The following is a 15,274-nucleotide window of genomic DNA, read 5'->3' on the forward strand; positions in this document are numbered from 1 at the left end:
CTACTCTAATGGGGTGAAGTGCATATATGTGGGGGGGAAAACTTTATTGGTGTATGTGCTGCGTGTGGTGTGGTGCGATAATACCTCCCTAACCCGCCCTAACCTAACCAAACCCGCCCTAACAGAAAAAATATAAACTAAAAAGGGGAAAAAAAACGTAAAAAAAAAAAAAAAGGACTTCTAGTGCATAAAAAAGCCCTGCGCCAAAAAAAAGCGTGTACCTAATCAGTGGTGTGCGCACTGATTAGCGCTTGGTGGCGACAGGGAGCGCAGACGTCAGTGGGGGGACCAGCCACTCAGCCCAGAACAGTGGCTGGTGGCACGTACACAGACCCCAAAACACAAAATATCCGAAAAATAAAATAATAAAATGCTTAACCCCCAATAAAATGCACCTGCCTGAACCCCCAAAAAACGCTGATCAGTGATAAATCACTGACAGCGGTGGGGCAGGCCGCACACAGAGGTACGGTCCGTCTACACAGCACAGGCCTGCTACTGGTGGCACGGACCGACTATAGGTGCAAAAATAAAAATAAAAAAGCCGCTGTCAGGATTCGGCAGGCTGGTGGTGGATCCTCTGTGTCAGTGAGGAATTGGCATGGACCGTACCGGAGGACCGGTTCTAAGTTTCTACTGGTTTTCACCAGAGCCCGCCGCAAAGTGGGATGATTTTGCTGCGGCGGTAGCAACCAGGTCGTGTCCACCAGTAGCGGCTAAACCTCAGTGACTGCTGAGACAGGCGCGGTACAGAGGGACAAGGCAAGAGCAAGGTCGGACGTAGCAGAAGGTCAGGGCAGGCAGCAAGGGTCGTAGTCAGGGGCAACAGCAGAAGGTCTGGAACAGAGGCTTGGAACATAAACAAAACGCTTCACTGGCACTAGGCAACAAGATCCGGCAAGGTCAGGAAGGGGAAGTGAGTTTATATACACCTGGAGCAGGAAAGCTAATAGACACCGATTGGGCCAGGCACCAATTAGTGGTGCACTGGCCCTTTAAATCTCAGTGCCAGGACGTGACAGCCGGGGAACGGGACAGGTGAGTAGATTGGGATGCGACCCACGAGCGGGCGCGTCCCGCTACGCGGATCGCATCCCCGCCGGCAGTGACAGTGCAGCGCTCCCGGTCAGCGGGGCTGACCGGGGCGCTGCAGAGAGGAGAATGCCGCGAGTGCTCCAGGGAGGAGCAGGGACCCGGAGCGCTCGGTGTAACAGTAAACCCCTTAGGTCTCCCCCTCTTTTTATCTGCATGTCCCTTCATACGAGACGAGGCCAGTGGGAGCGACTCTTGAGTCTCCTTCCAGATAACGGAAAAGTCCCGGGTTACTTCATCTACGGCAGGAACTCCAGAAGAAGTGGGAATGGGGAGGGGGGGCAGAGGGTGAAGCTTGCCACGGGGCAGAGTGGTACCAGGAAGGAGGCTATGAGGAGGTAAGATCTCTGCTTGCTTTTTGCAGAAAACATCAGAAAAGTCCTGGTAAGCCTTGGGAGGGCCCGGTAAGGGTGGAACCTCAGGAGTTAGACAAGTGGGAGCAGATGTGAGACATCGTTTGTGACAAGAAGGATCCCAATTTTTGATCTCCCCGGTGGTCCAGTCAAGGGTAGGAGAATGATGTTGGAGCCATGGCAGACCGAGGAGGACTTCAGAGGTGCAGTTGGGCAGAACAAAAAATTCAATTTTTTCGTGATGCAGTCCAATGCTCATAAGCAGTGGTTCTGTGCGGTAACGCACAGTGCAGTCCAATTTTTCTCCGTTGACAGAAGAAATGTAGAGCGGCTTGACGATATGGGTCACTGGGATACAGAACCTATTAACAAAAGAGGCCAAAATAAAATTTCCTGCAGAACCAGAGTCCAAGAGGGCCACAGCTGAGAAGGAGGAGTTGGCGGAAAGAGAAATCCGCACAGGCACAGTGAGACGTGGAGAAGCAGAATTCACACCAAGAGACGCCACTCCCAAGTGAACAGGGTGCGTGCGTGCGTATCCCAGACGCGGGGGACGAATAGGGCAGTCCACTAGGAAATGTTCGGTACTAGCGCAGTACAGGCATAAATTTTCATTTCTGCGACGAGACCTCTCTTCATGGGTCAGGCGAGACCGATCCACTTGCATAGCCTCCTCGGCGGGAGGCACAGGGGTAGATTGCAGAGGATTCTGGGAGAGAGGTACCCAGAGATCAAGGTCCTTTTCCTGGCGGAGCTCCTGATGTCTTTCAGAAAAACGCATGTCGATGCGGGTGGCCAAATGGATAAGTTCAGACAGGTTAGCAGGAATTTCTCGTGCGGCCAGTACATCTTTGATGTTGCTGGATAAGCCTTTCTTGAAGGTCGCGCAGAGGGCCTCATTGTTCCAGGATAGCTCTGAGGCGAGGGTACGAAACTGGATGGCATATTCGCCTACAGAAGAACTCCCTTGGACGAGGTTCAGCAAAGCAGTCCCGGCTGAGGAGGGCTGGCTCCTCAAAGACACTACGAACTTCAGCGAAGAAGGACTGGATAGAAGCAGTGGCAGGATCGTTGCGGTCCCAGAGCGGTGTAGCCCATGACAAGGCCTTTCCAGACAGGAGACTGACCACGAAAGCCACCTTAGACCGTTCAGTGGGGAATAGGTCCGACATCATCTCCAAGTGCAAGGAACACTGGGACAAGCCACGGCACAACTTAGAGTTCCCATCGAACTTGTCAGGTAGGGACCAGCGGAGTCTGGAAGTGGCAACTTGCGGAGGAGGAGAAGCAGGAGCTGGCGGAGGAGATGGTTGCTGCTGTAGAGGCAGAAGCTGCTGTAGCATGGCGGTCAACTGCGACAGCTGCTGTCCTTGTTTGGCAATCTGTTGGGATTGCTGGGCGACCACCGTGGTTAGGTCAGCGAGACTTGGCAGCGGAACCTCAGCGGGATCCAGGGCCGGATCTACTGTCAGGATTCAGCAGGCTGGTGGTGGATCCTCTGTGTCAGTGAGGGATTGGCATGTACCGTACCGGAGGACCGGTTCTAAGTTGCTACTGGTTTTCACCAGAGCCCGCCGCAAAGTGGGATGGTCTTGCTGCGGCGGTAGCAACCAGGTCGTGTCCACCGGTAGCTGCTCAACCTCACTGACTGCTGAGACAGGCGCGGTACAGAAGGACAAGGCAAGAGCAAGGTCGGACGTAGCAGAAGGTCAGGGCAGGCAGCAAGGGTCGTAGTCAGGGGCAACAGCAGAAGGTCTGGAACACAGGCTTGGAACATAAACAAAACGCTTCACTGACACTAGGCAACAAGATCCGGCAAGGACAGGAAGGGGAAGTGAGTTTACATACACCTGGAGCAGGAAAGCTAATAGACACTGATTGGGCCAGGCACCAATTAGTGGTGCACTGACCCTTTAAATCTTAGAGAGCCCTAGAGAGCGGAGCCGTGCGCGCCAGGACGTGACAGCCGGGGAACGGGACAGGTGAGTAGATTGGGATGCGATCCACGAGTGGGCGCGTCCCGCTACGCGTATCGCATCCCCGCCGGCAGTGACAGTGCAGTGCTCCCGGTCAGCGGGTCTGACCGGGGCGCTGCAGAGAGGAGAATGCCACGAGCGCTCCGGGGAGGAGCAGGGACCCGGAGCGCTCGGCGTAACAGCCGCTATAACTGGAAAAAGTGCCAGCACCTCAAAAAATAACGCTGATCAGTACTACGGGACTGATCAGCGGCGGGTGGGCTTTAGCTAACAGTGGCAGACCGCTCTTTTATAGCTAAGAGGGTCTAGCCACACGTTAAACAAAAAAAAAAAGGTCTTCGCCAAAAAAAAAAACATGGTGGCAGACCGCAGCGACCCAGTAGGGCTGGGGTCATGCAGCTAAAGGTGCTACGGACCCACGGACTAACTGTCCCTACCTAATCTAAAGCTAACCCACGGACTAACTGTCCCTACCTAATCTAAAGCTAACCCTTAGGCTAGGTTCAGACTACGGAATCTCCGGGCAGAAAATTTCCGCCCGGAGATTCCGAGTGCGGCTGGTGCTGACTGAATCAGTCGGCGCTAGGACCGCACGGACATTGCAGTCTCCCATAGACTGCAATGTGTTCCGCGCGGATTTCCACCTGAAGAAAGAGCAACCCCTTTTTTTTTCCGTTTACAAATTCCGCTTCACAAATTCCGAAGTGTGAATTTGTGAACGGAAACCTATTCACTACACTATACATTTTAGCAAGCGGAATTTCCGCCTGCAATTTCAGAGAGGAATTGCAGGCGGAAATTCCGTAGTCTTAGGCTAGGTTCAGACTACAGAATTTCTGCCTACAAATTTGCAGTTGCAGTTGCAGGCGGAAATTCCGCTTTCTAAAATGAATAGTGTAGTGAATGATTTTCTGTTCACAAATTCACACTTCGGAATTTGTGAAGTGGAATTTGTGAACAGACAATCCGCTTGGAAATTTCCGCCTGAAGAAAGGCGGTGCTCTTTCTTCAGGCGGAAATCCGCACGGAACACATTGCAATCTATTGTAGACTGCAGTGTCCGCGCGGTCCTAGCGCCGACTGATTCAGCCAGCGCTGGCCGCACTCGGAATCTCCAGGCAGAAATTTTCTTCCTGGAGATTCCGTAGTCTGAACCTAGCCTTACTGTTTTCTGTGCCAAGGGGCCACAGAAATGGGGCAAGGGGGCACTTTTTGACACTTTTTTTTGGGTGTGAGGGGGGAGATGTAGGACCAGAGCTCCGTCCTGCACACCAGATCAGAAGAAAATGGTGGGCAGAACGGAGCATCGTGCTCCTGATCCAACCTCCCCGATCCCCAAACTGCAGTGATTGGTGCGGTCACTGCGGCCGCACAATCACTGCTGTACTGGGGGATGGCAACAGTGCCGCCCCCCAGTACGTTATGTTTGATGATTGGTGGTGTCTGTTACACCACCGATCATCATCCTTATCCGGGTCATGGGGTCACATGTGACCGGCGTACTGCGGCGATCGCCTGTATGAGGGGATCTCAGGATCCCCTCCGGCGATGAGAATGATTGAATGATTTCAGCAGGTATCCTGTTCCGGCCCCCGGGAACCGGAATTGCAGAAAATCGCATGCCTGAATTGACATGCGATTTTCTGCGATCGCCGACATGGGGGGGGTTCCCATGACCGCCCTCGGCCATGTCCCGGGATGCCTGCTGAATGATTTCGCTAGCGGCGGGGACCGGAATTACCATGGGCGTATGCATACACCCCACGTCCTTAAGGATTTGGGATGCAGGGCGAATGCATATGCCCTACGTCCTTAAGAGGTTAAAGGGCTACTCCAGTGAAAAGCGTTTTTTTTTTTTTGTTTTTTTTTAAATCAACTGATGCCAGAAAGTTAAACATATTTGTAAATTACTTCTATTAATAAACCTTACTCCTTCCAATACTTAGCGGCTGTATACTACAAAGGAAAGTGCTGCAGAGAGAAAAGATATGGTGCTATGCACCTCACACCGGCATCTTGTGCGGGTCCCTCGGTGCGCTCACAAAACTTACCTTCTGTGGCTCCAGCCAGTCACCGACTTCCGCTGCTGGGTACGGCTGATGGCGAGCCCAAGAAGGGAGAGGTCTGCGGCTGTATTCCGGAGGACTTTCTGTAAGTTGCTGTACTCAGCTGGACGGTCGGCGGCGTCCTCGTGCGTTGTGAGCGTATTGACAATCCTGCAGGCGGAACTCCGCTGGACATCCTCGTGTGGCGTGAGCGAGATGGTAATCCTGCAGGTGGAGGTGGATAGCGCAAGTATGTTATCGCGGCCTCTGTGTACTGGTGCTGTGTTGCAGATATCTTGCCTCTTTTTCAATAGCTATGGCAGTGTGGGATCTTTGCCTTTCTTATATAGTGCATATGATTGGGAAAAAAAAGTGAATAGGAAAACCAGTAATGGATCCAAGAGAAAAAGGGTGGATCACCTTCACTATTGCAAATAAAGAAAAACCAGGAATGGAGGATATGGATTGAGTAGGCATATAGTCTAATGGGTATATGTTGTATTGATAGCGTGAATGTTTAAAGGTAAACATGAGTATTAAGCATAAGTATTGCCTTTTGGTATTAATGTGAAGTTTTCTATTATACAAATGGAGCGTTACTACTTAGGAATGTACATGTATGTGGAGTGATGTGTTTGTATAGCAGAGTATTGTTTTTAGCTATTTATACGCAGTGTGATATCATGTGATTAAACTACAGGAGAGGGTAGACACCTAGGCGGGGGGAGTCAAGGCACTGGTAACAGTCTGGCTACTTACTCCTTGTGCTACATGGGGTCTGTCTCTGGCTATAGGAATCCAAAAATGTCTAAGTCCGCGTTAAGGCCTTTAGGTGCCAATGTTGCTATGTCTTAGATCATATTTGATTCTGCCCTAGACATTTTTGCAATAAAATTACCCCCCCCCCCCCCTCCAGTCTGGATATACTAGTTGGAGGGCTGCACGGTACCGAGCTGGCACCACGAATGTGGCTGTTGTGGTACTGTTTGTAATGTGCAGAGAGGGTGTGTTTGTCAAATCCTTTTTTGATATTGTAAATGTGTTCAGAAATTCGCTTTTTTAGGGCCATAGAAGTGCGGCCTGTATACTGTTTGCCACAAGGGCATTGTATGATGTATATAACGTTTTTGCTATTGCAAGTGAGGAAGTCTTTAATTGCATTGGTGGTGTGGTTCGAATTTGAAAGCATGAATTAAGTTTTTTTAGGGAAAGAGGTGATCTTGCAATTGTTACATTGCATACATCGGTGAAAAACTTTTGACTCTACTAATGTGGATTGGTGCTTGGCGGCATGTGATGTTTTGGTGGGTTTTGTGGTTGGAGCTAATTTTAATGATGGGTTTGGGGCTTTGGAAAAAAAACGATTGGGGCTTGGGGGGGTAACGATGTTCCTATTGTTTTTTTAGTTTGTAGTAAATGCCAGTGTTTGTTTATAATCCTTTGGATTTGTCAGTGGGCTGTGTTGAATGGTATAATAGGTTTTGCTGTATGGTTATCTGTTTGTGGCTGGGGAAGTGGTCTGGATGTAAAGTAGGAAAGAGAGCTTTGTGTTCAAACTGTTGTAGATGTGTGCAATTGCATCTTAATCTTTTGAACTGTTCATAGGGGATGTTTATGAGCCACTGAACTGTCAAACCTGATATAACTGTTTCTTGATGTAGGTTTGAAATTAGGTGCATATGAGTTTGTTGTTGAGTGGCTTGACTGTTATGTCCAAAAATTCTATGTGGTCAGTGCTGATGTTTGCCATAAGTTGTAGATTGTAATCATTCTGATTAAGTTGATCAATGAATGTTCATAATGTTTGTGGGGAGTTTTTCCAAACAATAATGATGTCATCATCTATGTTCCACTTCCAGGTTCTATTCATTGTTTTGGCTCAAAAAAATAAACCCAGCCTAATAGCTACTGGAGACCTGGTGGCCTATGGTTGGTCCCTAGCTGTCATGATAATACATGTGTGCCCAGCAATGTTCACGGGGAACCGACAGGTGACAGAGATGGTTAAAGGAGTTTTCCAGGGAAATAAAACTTGGATAGGGGACCAGTGTCCAATTGCAGGGGGTTGAGCGGGCCATCACGGAAGCCCGTCTCCAAGGGTGGGGAGCAGGGTGCGCTGAGGATGAGTGAGTAGCTGGCTGTACAGGAGATTGCAGGGGGGGGGGGGGCCTGTGTTGATACACTTATAATCTGTTCTGTGGATAGGGGATATATTTTATTTCCCCAGAGTACCCTTTCAAACTGTGTGGATTTGAGTAATTTCTAATCCTGGTCATTGCTGTTGGATGTGCTATATGACAGCTAACATTTGTTACAGATGCCTGCAACATCCATTAGATGTACAGAAACTGTATATGCCCATTTGTGGAAAGGTACCCCAGAAATAGATGTACAGGCCCATATGCAGGAAGGAGTTAAGTAGGACCGGTCACTTCACCTGATACATCAGTTTAGGTAACAACTTCCCCATTTCCAATACAATAACAGTTCTGTAGTATCTTGTTTAGAACTATGTGTTGTGCCATTCCTCTATTATTTCTCCTGGAAATGTATGATGTCCCCAGAGCTGTAGCTAGATCCTTTTGTGCCCGAGTCAAGCCCAGAAAATTGCAACCCCCCCCCCCCTCCCCAAGTAAAACGTTTAAAAAGTGGTTCTGGAGTATAGTACAGGCTATAACTCTGAAGCAGTACAAGATAAGTGACAAGGATCTGTGCTCGGGCTGCACACGCTAGCCCCGTCTCCCTCTGCTGCCGGCAGGGCTGGGATTTGCATTGCAGGACGTGCCCGCATGCAAATCCCAGCCTGTCGCTCACCTCCTTCTGCCTCCTCTTCTGCCTCTCTGCTCCAGCGCGCCTGTCTCCGTACCCTAGGGCGCGCGCCGGAGCGCTGAGATTTAAAGGGCCAGTGCGACCATTAATTAAGTAACACCTGTGGCTCAGTTAATAAATTCCTCCTCCTCCCACACTTCCCTGCTGGATCATTGTTGCCCTAGGGTCTGAGAGAAAGCATTTCTGTGTATTGCCTTGCCGCGTAACATACCCTTTGCTCCTTGACCTGACCTTGCTCCGTTGCCGCCTGCCTACTGACCACCTGCTACGTTCCTGACTACGCTACTGTGCCGCCTGCCCTGACCTTCTGTTATCCTGACCACGAGTTGCCGTATCCTACCTGTGCCTCCAATTTCCTCAGCTGCGTGTGTGGTTGAGCCGTGCCAGGGGTAGCAACCTGGGTGCCGCCTGCTGCAGCAAGTCCATCCCGCTTTGCGGTGGGCTCTGGTGAGCGGCACCGTAGACTCTGCTCCCTAGTACGGGCCGTGTCATCAGCCACACAGGTCCAGCAGATCCACTTCCACAAGTGTTCCTGTCTACTGAAACGTGAGTGCAACAATAAGTAATGTATGTACACAGTGACATCACCAGCAGAATAGTAAGTACAGCTCTCCAGTTTCTCTTATATCCATGGCAACTCTGGACTACATTGAAATATAACTTAGGATCGGTACATGATAAGTAATGTAATGTATCTGCATAGTGACCCCACCAGTTGAATAGTGAGTACAGCCCTGGGTGTATAATACAGGATGAGGATGTAACAGGGAGGCATTAGAATGCCCATACTACATTGTAGAAAATAAAAATCTGTACTCACCTACAGTACTCCTACTGTGCCCTGCTCCAGTCCCTAGGTGCAATCCTGCGCCAGGGTGACTTTGTGGCGCAGTGTGTCATACTGCTGCTTAGCCAACCACTGACCGTAGTGATGTCCCTCCTCGGCTAGCTAAGCAGCAGCATGACACACTGGGGCCTAATGTCACTCCGGGCCAAAGCGTCACATTGCAGCTCAGGAAGAGGATTGCACCCAGGGACCATAGCAGAGCACAGCGGAGGTGCTGGATACCTGTAGAATGGACATTCATCTAAAACGTCTGCTGAGATGATCCGGTCCACAGTAGCAAAACTGCGATGTCCTGATCGGAGTTTTGATCACCCCCCTTTTCCCATTTTTTAAATAAAATTATGTAAACAAAAATAAACATATGTGGTGTTGCCGGATGTTTAAATGTCCAAACTATTAAAATATAACTTAATTAAACTACATGGTCAATGGTGAAAACAAGAAAATGCCAAAGTCCAGAATTGATGATTTTTGGTCACTTCATATAACATACATTTTTTTTTATAAAACATGCTCAAAAAATCTCATAAAGACAAAAATGGTAAAGCTAAAAACTACAGATCACAGCACAAATAGTGAGCCCTCATACATCCCTGTATATTGAAAAATAAAATAGTTATAGGGGTCAGAAGAGGACAATTGTAGGCATACTGATTTTCATACAAAAAGTATAATTTTTCAAACCTAGTAAAATAGAACAAAACCCATATAAATTGGGTATCGTTGTAATCATATGGACCAATAGAATAAAGATAATGTTATATTTTTTTACAGAAAAGTGCACTGCGTAGAAAGGGAAGCCCCAAAACTTAAGAAATTTTTATGTCGCTCTTTAAATAATTTTACATAAATTAAAATTACATTAAAATACACAATAAATAGCGCAAAACCTTTTAAATATTCTCCCACTAACATTGCACCACACCATTGTATAACAATAAAGATTAAAAGTCCTAAAGCAATACAGCAAACTTTTAGGAAATATAAATGTTCAGCCAAACAGGTTAGGATAACCAAAAACTCTATACTCCCTTCATGGCATTTTTTTAAGCCAAAAATTATGTGGCTAGATGTTGGCTGGGAGTCAAAAGGGAAATATAAAAAAATGGCTTACATATGTGGCTCTTTTTTGTGTGTGTTTTTTTCAGCCTTTTGTGGTGTTTCTAGGGTCTGTGGCAGTTATCCAAAATCGCAACTTGCAGAGAGTATGTTGCTTCTTATTATATATATATGACATGCCAGAACAAAAGGGCTGCGTGTGTGTATATGCTGTGGTGTTTTTTTTGCCCCAATCCTTCACTTGAAAACCTAGAGTCACATGATGAAAGAATAACATGACTTATATTTTGTGGAGAATGTCAATATTTAGTTAACATTACTAGTGTTCTAATGATAAATTTAATAGCATGCCTTCCCATTATACTTACTTTTTCTTTTACATAAGATAAAACCATATTAACGATTTCATTGGAGGCTGGAAGCATATACTTATGATATACTGAAGAAAATTTCACATTCTTGAAGAAATGAACTGCCATGATGACATGTGTTGTGGCTGCTGATAGTTCTAATGTAAACGTCTGTCAAATGAATAGAAACCAAATTAACATTAGTTATTAAAACCATCATTTTCAATCACTGCAATGTATAACCCTAACATTTTAACGACTGATTTTATATTTTTTGATCAACAATCTTTTTATGAGTTGTCACACTGCAAACAAGGGAATACAGAAATAATGCAAGGCCACATAATGAGTGACCAGTAAACAAAGTAAATAAGAGATTCAAACAAGAATACATATTTAAGTTAGATAGTAATTTGGTTTGTGATGAGGATAACTCAAGAGGGAGTTGCACAGGAGGGGTTGAGACAAAAAAAAACACATAGGAGTTTAATACAAGACACTACTAAGAACATTATAAAAAGGCACAGAGGGAGCATATAAAAGTCATATAGACATGTCATACATTCCACAGAAAAAAAGGAAATAAGCAGCCATGGGGACTAAAGGCTCTACTTGAGAGCTCTTTAAACCTACAGATCTGGTTGACCTTTGACTTCCATTCTTCGATAGAAGGGGGTATGTTTGCAACCATTTTAATAGGATCAGCACCTTGGCCACAGTCAGGAGGTCTGTTGTGAGAAGATTTTGGATAGTAATATGATGTGATGCGAGAGGAAAAAATCTTGGCAATAGCTTACCAGTAGGGAGGTTATGATCGGGCAGGTACACCAGATGTGCTGTTGGGTACCAATGTGTTCCATGCATCTCCAGAAAAGACTCGAAGATAGTTTGTGAGTGAACAAGAATTTTTGTACTACCTCCAAACTACTTTATAGTGGGATTCTTGAAGTCAAACATATAGTAAAAATCGATGGGAAGTCCTGAAGGTGGCTCAAACTTCATCATTCCGTAAGGAAAATACCCAGTTCTCATTATAAAGAGGGAATGAATATGGGTCTACCAGGGGCACATACAAAGACGTATTATTTCAATAAGAGATTTGTTTTGAACATCAGCATCTTGCTAAACTGTTGCTCAAAGTAAAAGGGTGAGCAAAAAGGCTAGTGAAGTTGGAGGAATTTGGAACAACATTTATTAAAATATCCACAACAAAAGAGGAGGACTGGCACTAATGACTGATATATCTATTTGGTGGTGAAGAAATGAACACTAGTGTGTTGCTGTGTTAGCACTATGTGAAGTTGCAATGCCAAGTAAAGTTCACCATCACAATAGATTCTTAGAGATAGAAATGATGCTGCACTTCTTCATAAGGTGCTTTTATTTCAACAGTAGGGGACACTTGTTGCAGGTGCTGTACAAGAGCGACACATGTTTTACGCTTAGCCGCACATAGTCTGGCTTCAGATTCGTACCTGCAAGCTCCGTCTTATAGATGGTCCTCCCCCCACTACTCACCTGTACCATGATTAAATGGATCCGGGGCAAACTGTTCTCTCCATGCGACGTCTGCTCTCTGATGGACATAGCTCTCTGGTCTTACCTTCCTCCCACGTCACATGAGCCGGGTCAGGTGAGCTCAGCCCAACCCACAACCCGTAGTGTCTACTGGCCAATGAGCAGCATCGGCGTCACTGAGGGGCTGCCCATGTGACCGGGAGTCAGGGCAACCAGGACGCCGTTTCATCTTCTAAGCGTTGGCCATACTTGGACATAGAACACATTGGCCCTCATTTACAAAGACTGGAGTGTCGGTTAGGTTTTTTATTTCAGTGTACTCGTCTTTTTTTTCGTTGTGATTTACTAATCTGTCGCATGTGTCGTTTTTTTTGTGTCGCACGATATTAAATTCTGTCGCACGGTAATAAAAAGTGTCGCACTGGAAAAATTTAAATTAAACCAAATAAATAAAGTAAAGTTACACTGCACAAGGATGCAACTTTACATTCATGATTGTTAATGGGTTAACAACCCAAAAGTTTTTTAAAAATATATATATATATAAAAAAAAATAATATATATATATATATATATATAATTGAAAAAAAATCTATTACATAATTTAATAATAAAAGCGTTGAGGGGTTAAAAATGCTTTTAAGGACGCAGGATGTAAATGTACGTCCTGGTGCGGTGGTACTTAACGCACCAGGACGTACATTTACGTCCTGTGCATAACCGCGGGCATCGGAGCGATGCCCGTGTCATGCGTGGCTGATCCCGGCTGCTGATCGCAGCCAGGGACCCGCCGGCAATGGCCGACGCCGCGATCTCGCGGGCGTCCGCCATTAACCCCTCAGGTGCCGGGATCAATACAGATCCCGGCATCTGCGGCAGTGCACGATTGAAATGAACGATCGGATCGCCCGCAGCACTGCTGCGGGGATCCGATCATTCAGAACGCCGCACGGAGGTCCCCTCCCCTTCCTGCTTCTGGCTCCCGGCGTCTTCTGCTCTGGTCTGAGATCGAGCAGATTAGAACAGAAGATAGCCGATAACACTGATCTGTTCTATGTCCTATACATAGAACAGATCAATATTAGCAATCATGGTATTGCTATGAACAGTCCCCTATGGGGACTATTCAAGTGTAAAAAAAAATGTAAAAAAATTTAAAAGTAAAAAAAAAAGTGAAAAATCCCCTCCCCCAATAAAAAAGTAAAACGTCCGTTTTTTCCTATTTTACCCCCAAAAAGCGAAAAAAAAATTTATAGACATATTTGGTATCGCCGCATGCGTAAATGTCCGAAATATTAAAATAAAATGTTAATGATCCCGTACGGTGAACGGCGTGAACGTAAAAAAAAAAAAAAGTCCAAAATTGCTACTTTTTTAATACATTTTATAAAACAATTATTATAAAAAATGTATTAAAAGTTTTTTATATGCAAATGTGGTATCAAAAAAAAGTACAGATCATGGCGCAAAAAATGAGCCCTCATACCGCCGTTTATACGGAAAAATAAAAAAGTTAGAGGTCATCAAAATAAAGGGATTATAAACGTACTAATTTGGTTAAAAAGTTTGTGATTTTTTTTAAGCACAACAATAATATAAAAGTATGTAATAATGGGTATCATTTTAATCTTATTGACCCTTAGAATAAAGAACACACATCATTTTTACCGTTAATTGTACGGCGTGAAAACAAAACCTTCCAAAATTAGCAAAATTGCGTTTTTCTTTTTAATTTCCCCACAAAAATAGTGTTTTTTGGTTGCACCATACATTTTATGATATAATGAGTTATGTCATTACAAAGGACAACTAGTCGCACAAAAAACAAGCCCTCATACTAGTCTGGCGATGAAAATATAAAAGAGTTATGATTTTTAGAAGGCGAGGAGGAAAAAATGAAAACGTCTGATTAAATTGTCCTTGAGTCCTTAAGGCCAAAATGGGCTGAGTCCTTAAGGGGTTAAAGTATAAAACAAGTAATTTAATCATGAACCACAATGGTCAGCTGTCCCTTCCTCAGAAACACTCCATTTTTCCATTTTCACTCGACCCCTGGGCTGTCAGTTTTTCAGAGATGAGAAATCACACTTTTTTCAGAGTGATTTCACAATTACTCCGAGTGATTTTTCCATTTTGTCGGGTTAACGCCCATTTTTGAGTAAACCACGCCCATATTGTAGGTTAAATTAAACTCTCCGAGGGTTTTTGAAAATGTAGGTTGTGCACCTAAATTTTGGTCGCAGATTTGGTCGCACGCGGGATAGTAAATGAGGGCCATTCTGTTCGCGGTAGGCGGAGGGAAACAACTTAACTACAAGATGTGGGCAATTTAAGGGGGTACTCCGGTGGAAAATTTTTTGACTATATGGCATCTTCTTTGTAAGTTTAGTTTTTTTGCAATATACATGTGTTATATGTGTGTGTTTTTCTTACCTGTTTGTTGGGCAGGAAGTTCTGTAGTTCAGAGGGTTTTCTTTTACTGTTGTCCACAGTTCTGAGTCTGTTGTGGACAAGATGTCACAGCTTGTTTTTTTCTGTCTGCATGAGAGGAATAAGCCACGCCCCCTCATCTCATCCAGCAGAGTACACAGCTCCTCCCCTTCCCCTGCTCTGTATTCTAAGGACGCAGGTCTGCATAGGAGAAGGACCTCACAGAGAAGATAAGTGTTATCTGAAGGGGAGGATGAGAAGGTGCACTGGCTGGGGATGTATAGACTGCAAGGGAATAAATCTCATACTTGGAATGATCTCTATGGGGGAGATTTATCAAAACCTGTGCAGAGGAAATCTTGCCCAGTAGCCCATAGATTGCTTCTTTCATTTTTCACAGGCCTTCATAAAAATGAAAGCAGCAAGCTGATTGGTTGCTCTGGGCAACTGGGCACTTTTTCCTCTGCACAGGTTTTGATAAATCTCCCCCTGTATGTCCCAGGGGGACTCCTGAATGACACATGCTGGGAGTTGTAGTCCCTGTTGTGTGTGTGTATGCTAGTGTTTACAAACCAGTGTGCCTCCAGCTGTTGCAAAACTACAACTCCCAGCATGCCCTGACAAACTTTGGGCATGCTGGGAGTTGTAGATTTGCAACAGCTGGAGGCACACTGGTTGGAAAACACTGTTCTAGCCTATTCAGCATACACATCATGTTACACCAATGTTTCCCAACCAGTGTGCCCCCAGCAGTTGCAAAACTACAACTCCTAGC

At 45.7% G+C, this 15,274-nt stretch overlaps 1 protein-coding gene across 1 annotated transcript in view; it reads right to left on the reverse strand.

Moving 5' to 3' along the window:
* LOC130284953 (putative methyltransferase DDB_G0268948) overlaps window positions 1-14,594 on the reverse strand; it is a 126,891-nt gene extending 112,297 nt beyond the window's left edge. The window contains exons 1-2 of the mRNA XM_056535936.1: window positions 14,503-14,594; window positions 10,570-10,722 (exon numbers count right to left, since the gene is read on the reverse strand). Coding sequence (XP_056391911.1) covers window positions 10,570-10,680 — 111 coding nt within the window. The 5' untranslated portion in view covers window positions 10,681-10,722; window positions 14,503-14,594. The remainder of the gene's footprint in view (window positions 1-10,569; window positions 10,723-14,502) is intronic.
* Between the last annotated feature and the right edge of the window lie 680 nt (window positions 14,595-15,274).

The sequence above is a fragment of the Hyla sarda genome, chromosome 8 (assembly GCF_029499605.1).
Source record: "Hyla sarda isolate aHylSar1 chromosome 8, aHylSar1.hap1, whole genome shotgun sequence".
In the NCBI taxonomy this organism is placed as follows: domain Eukaryota; kingdom Metazoa; phylum Chordata; class Amphibia; order Anura; family Hylidae; genus Hyla; species Hyla sarda.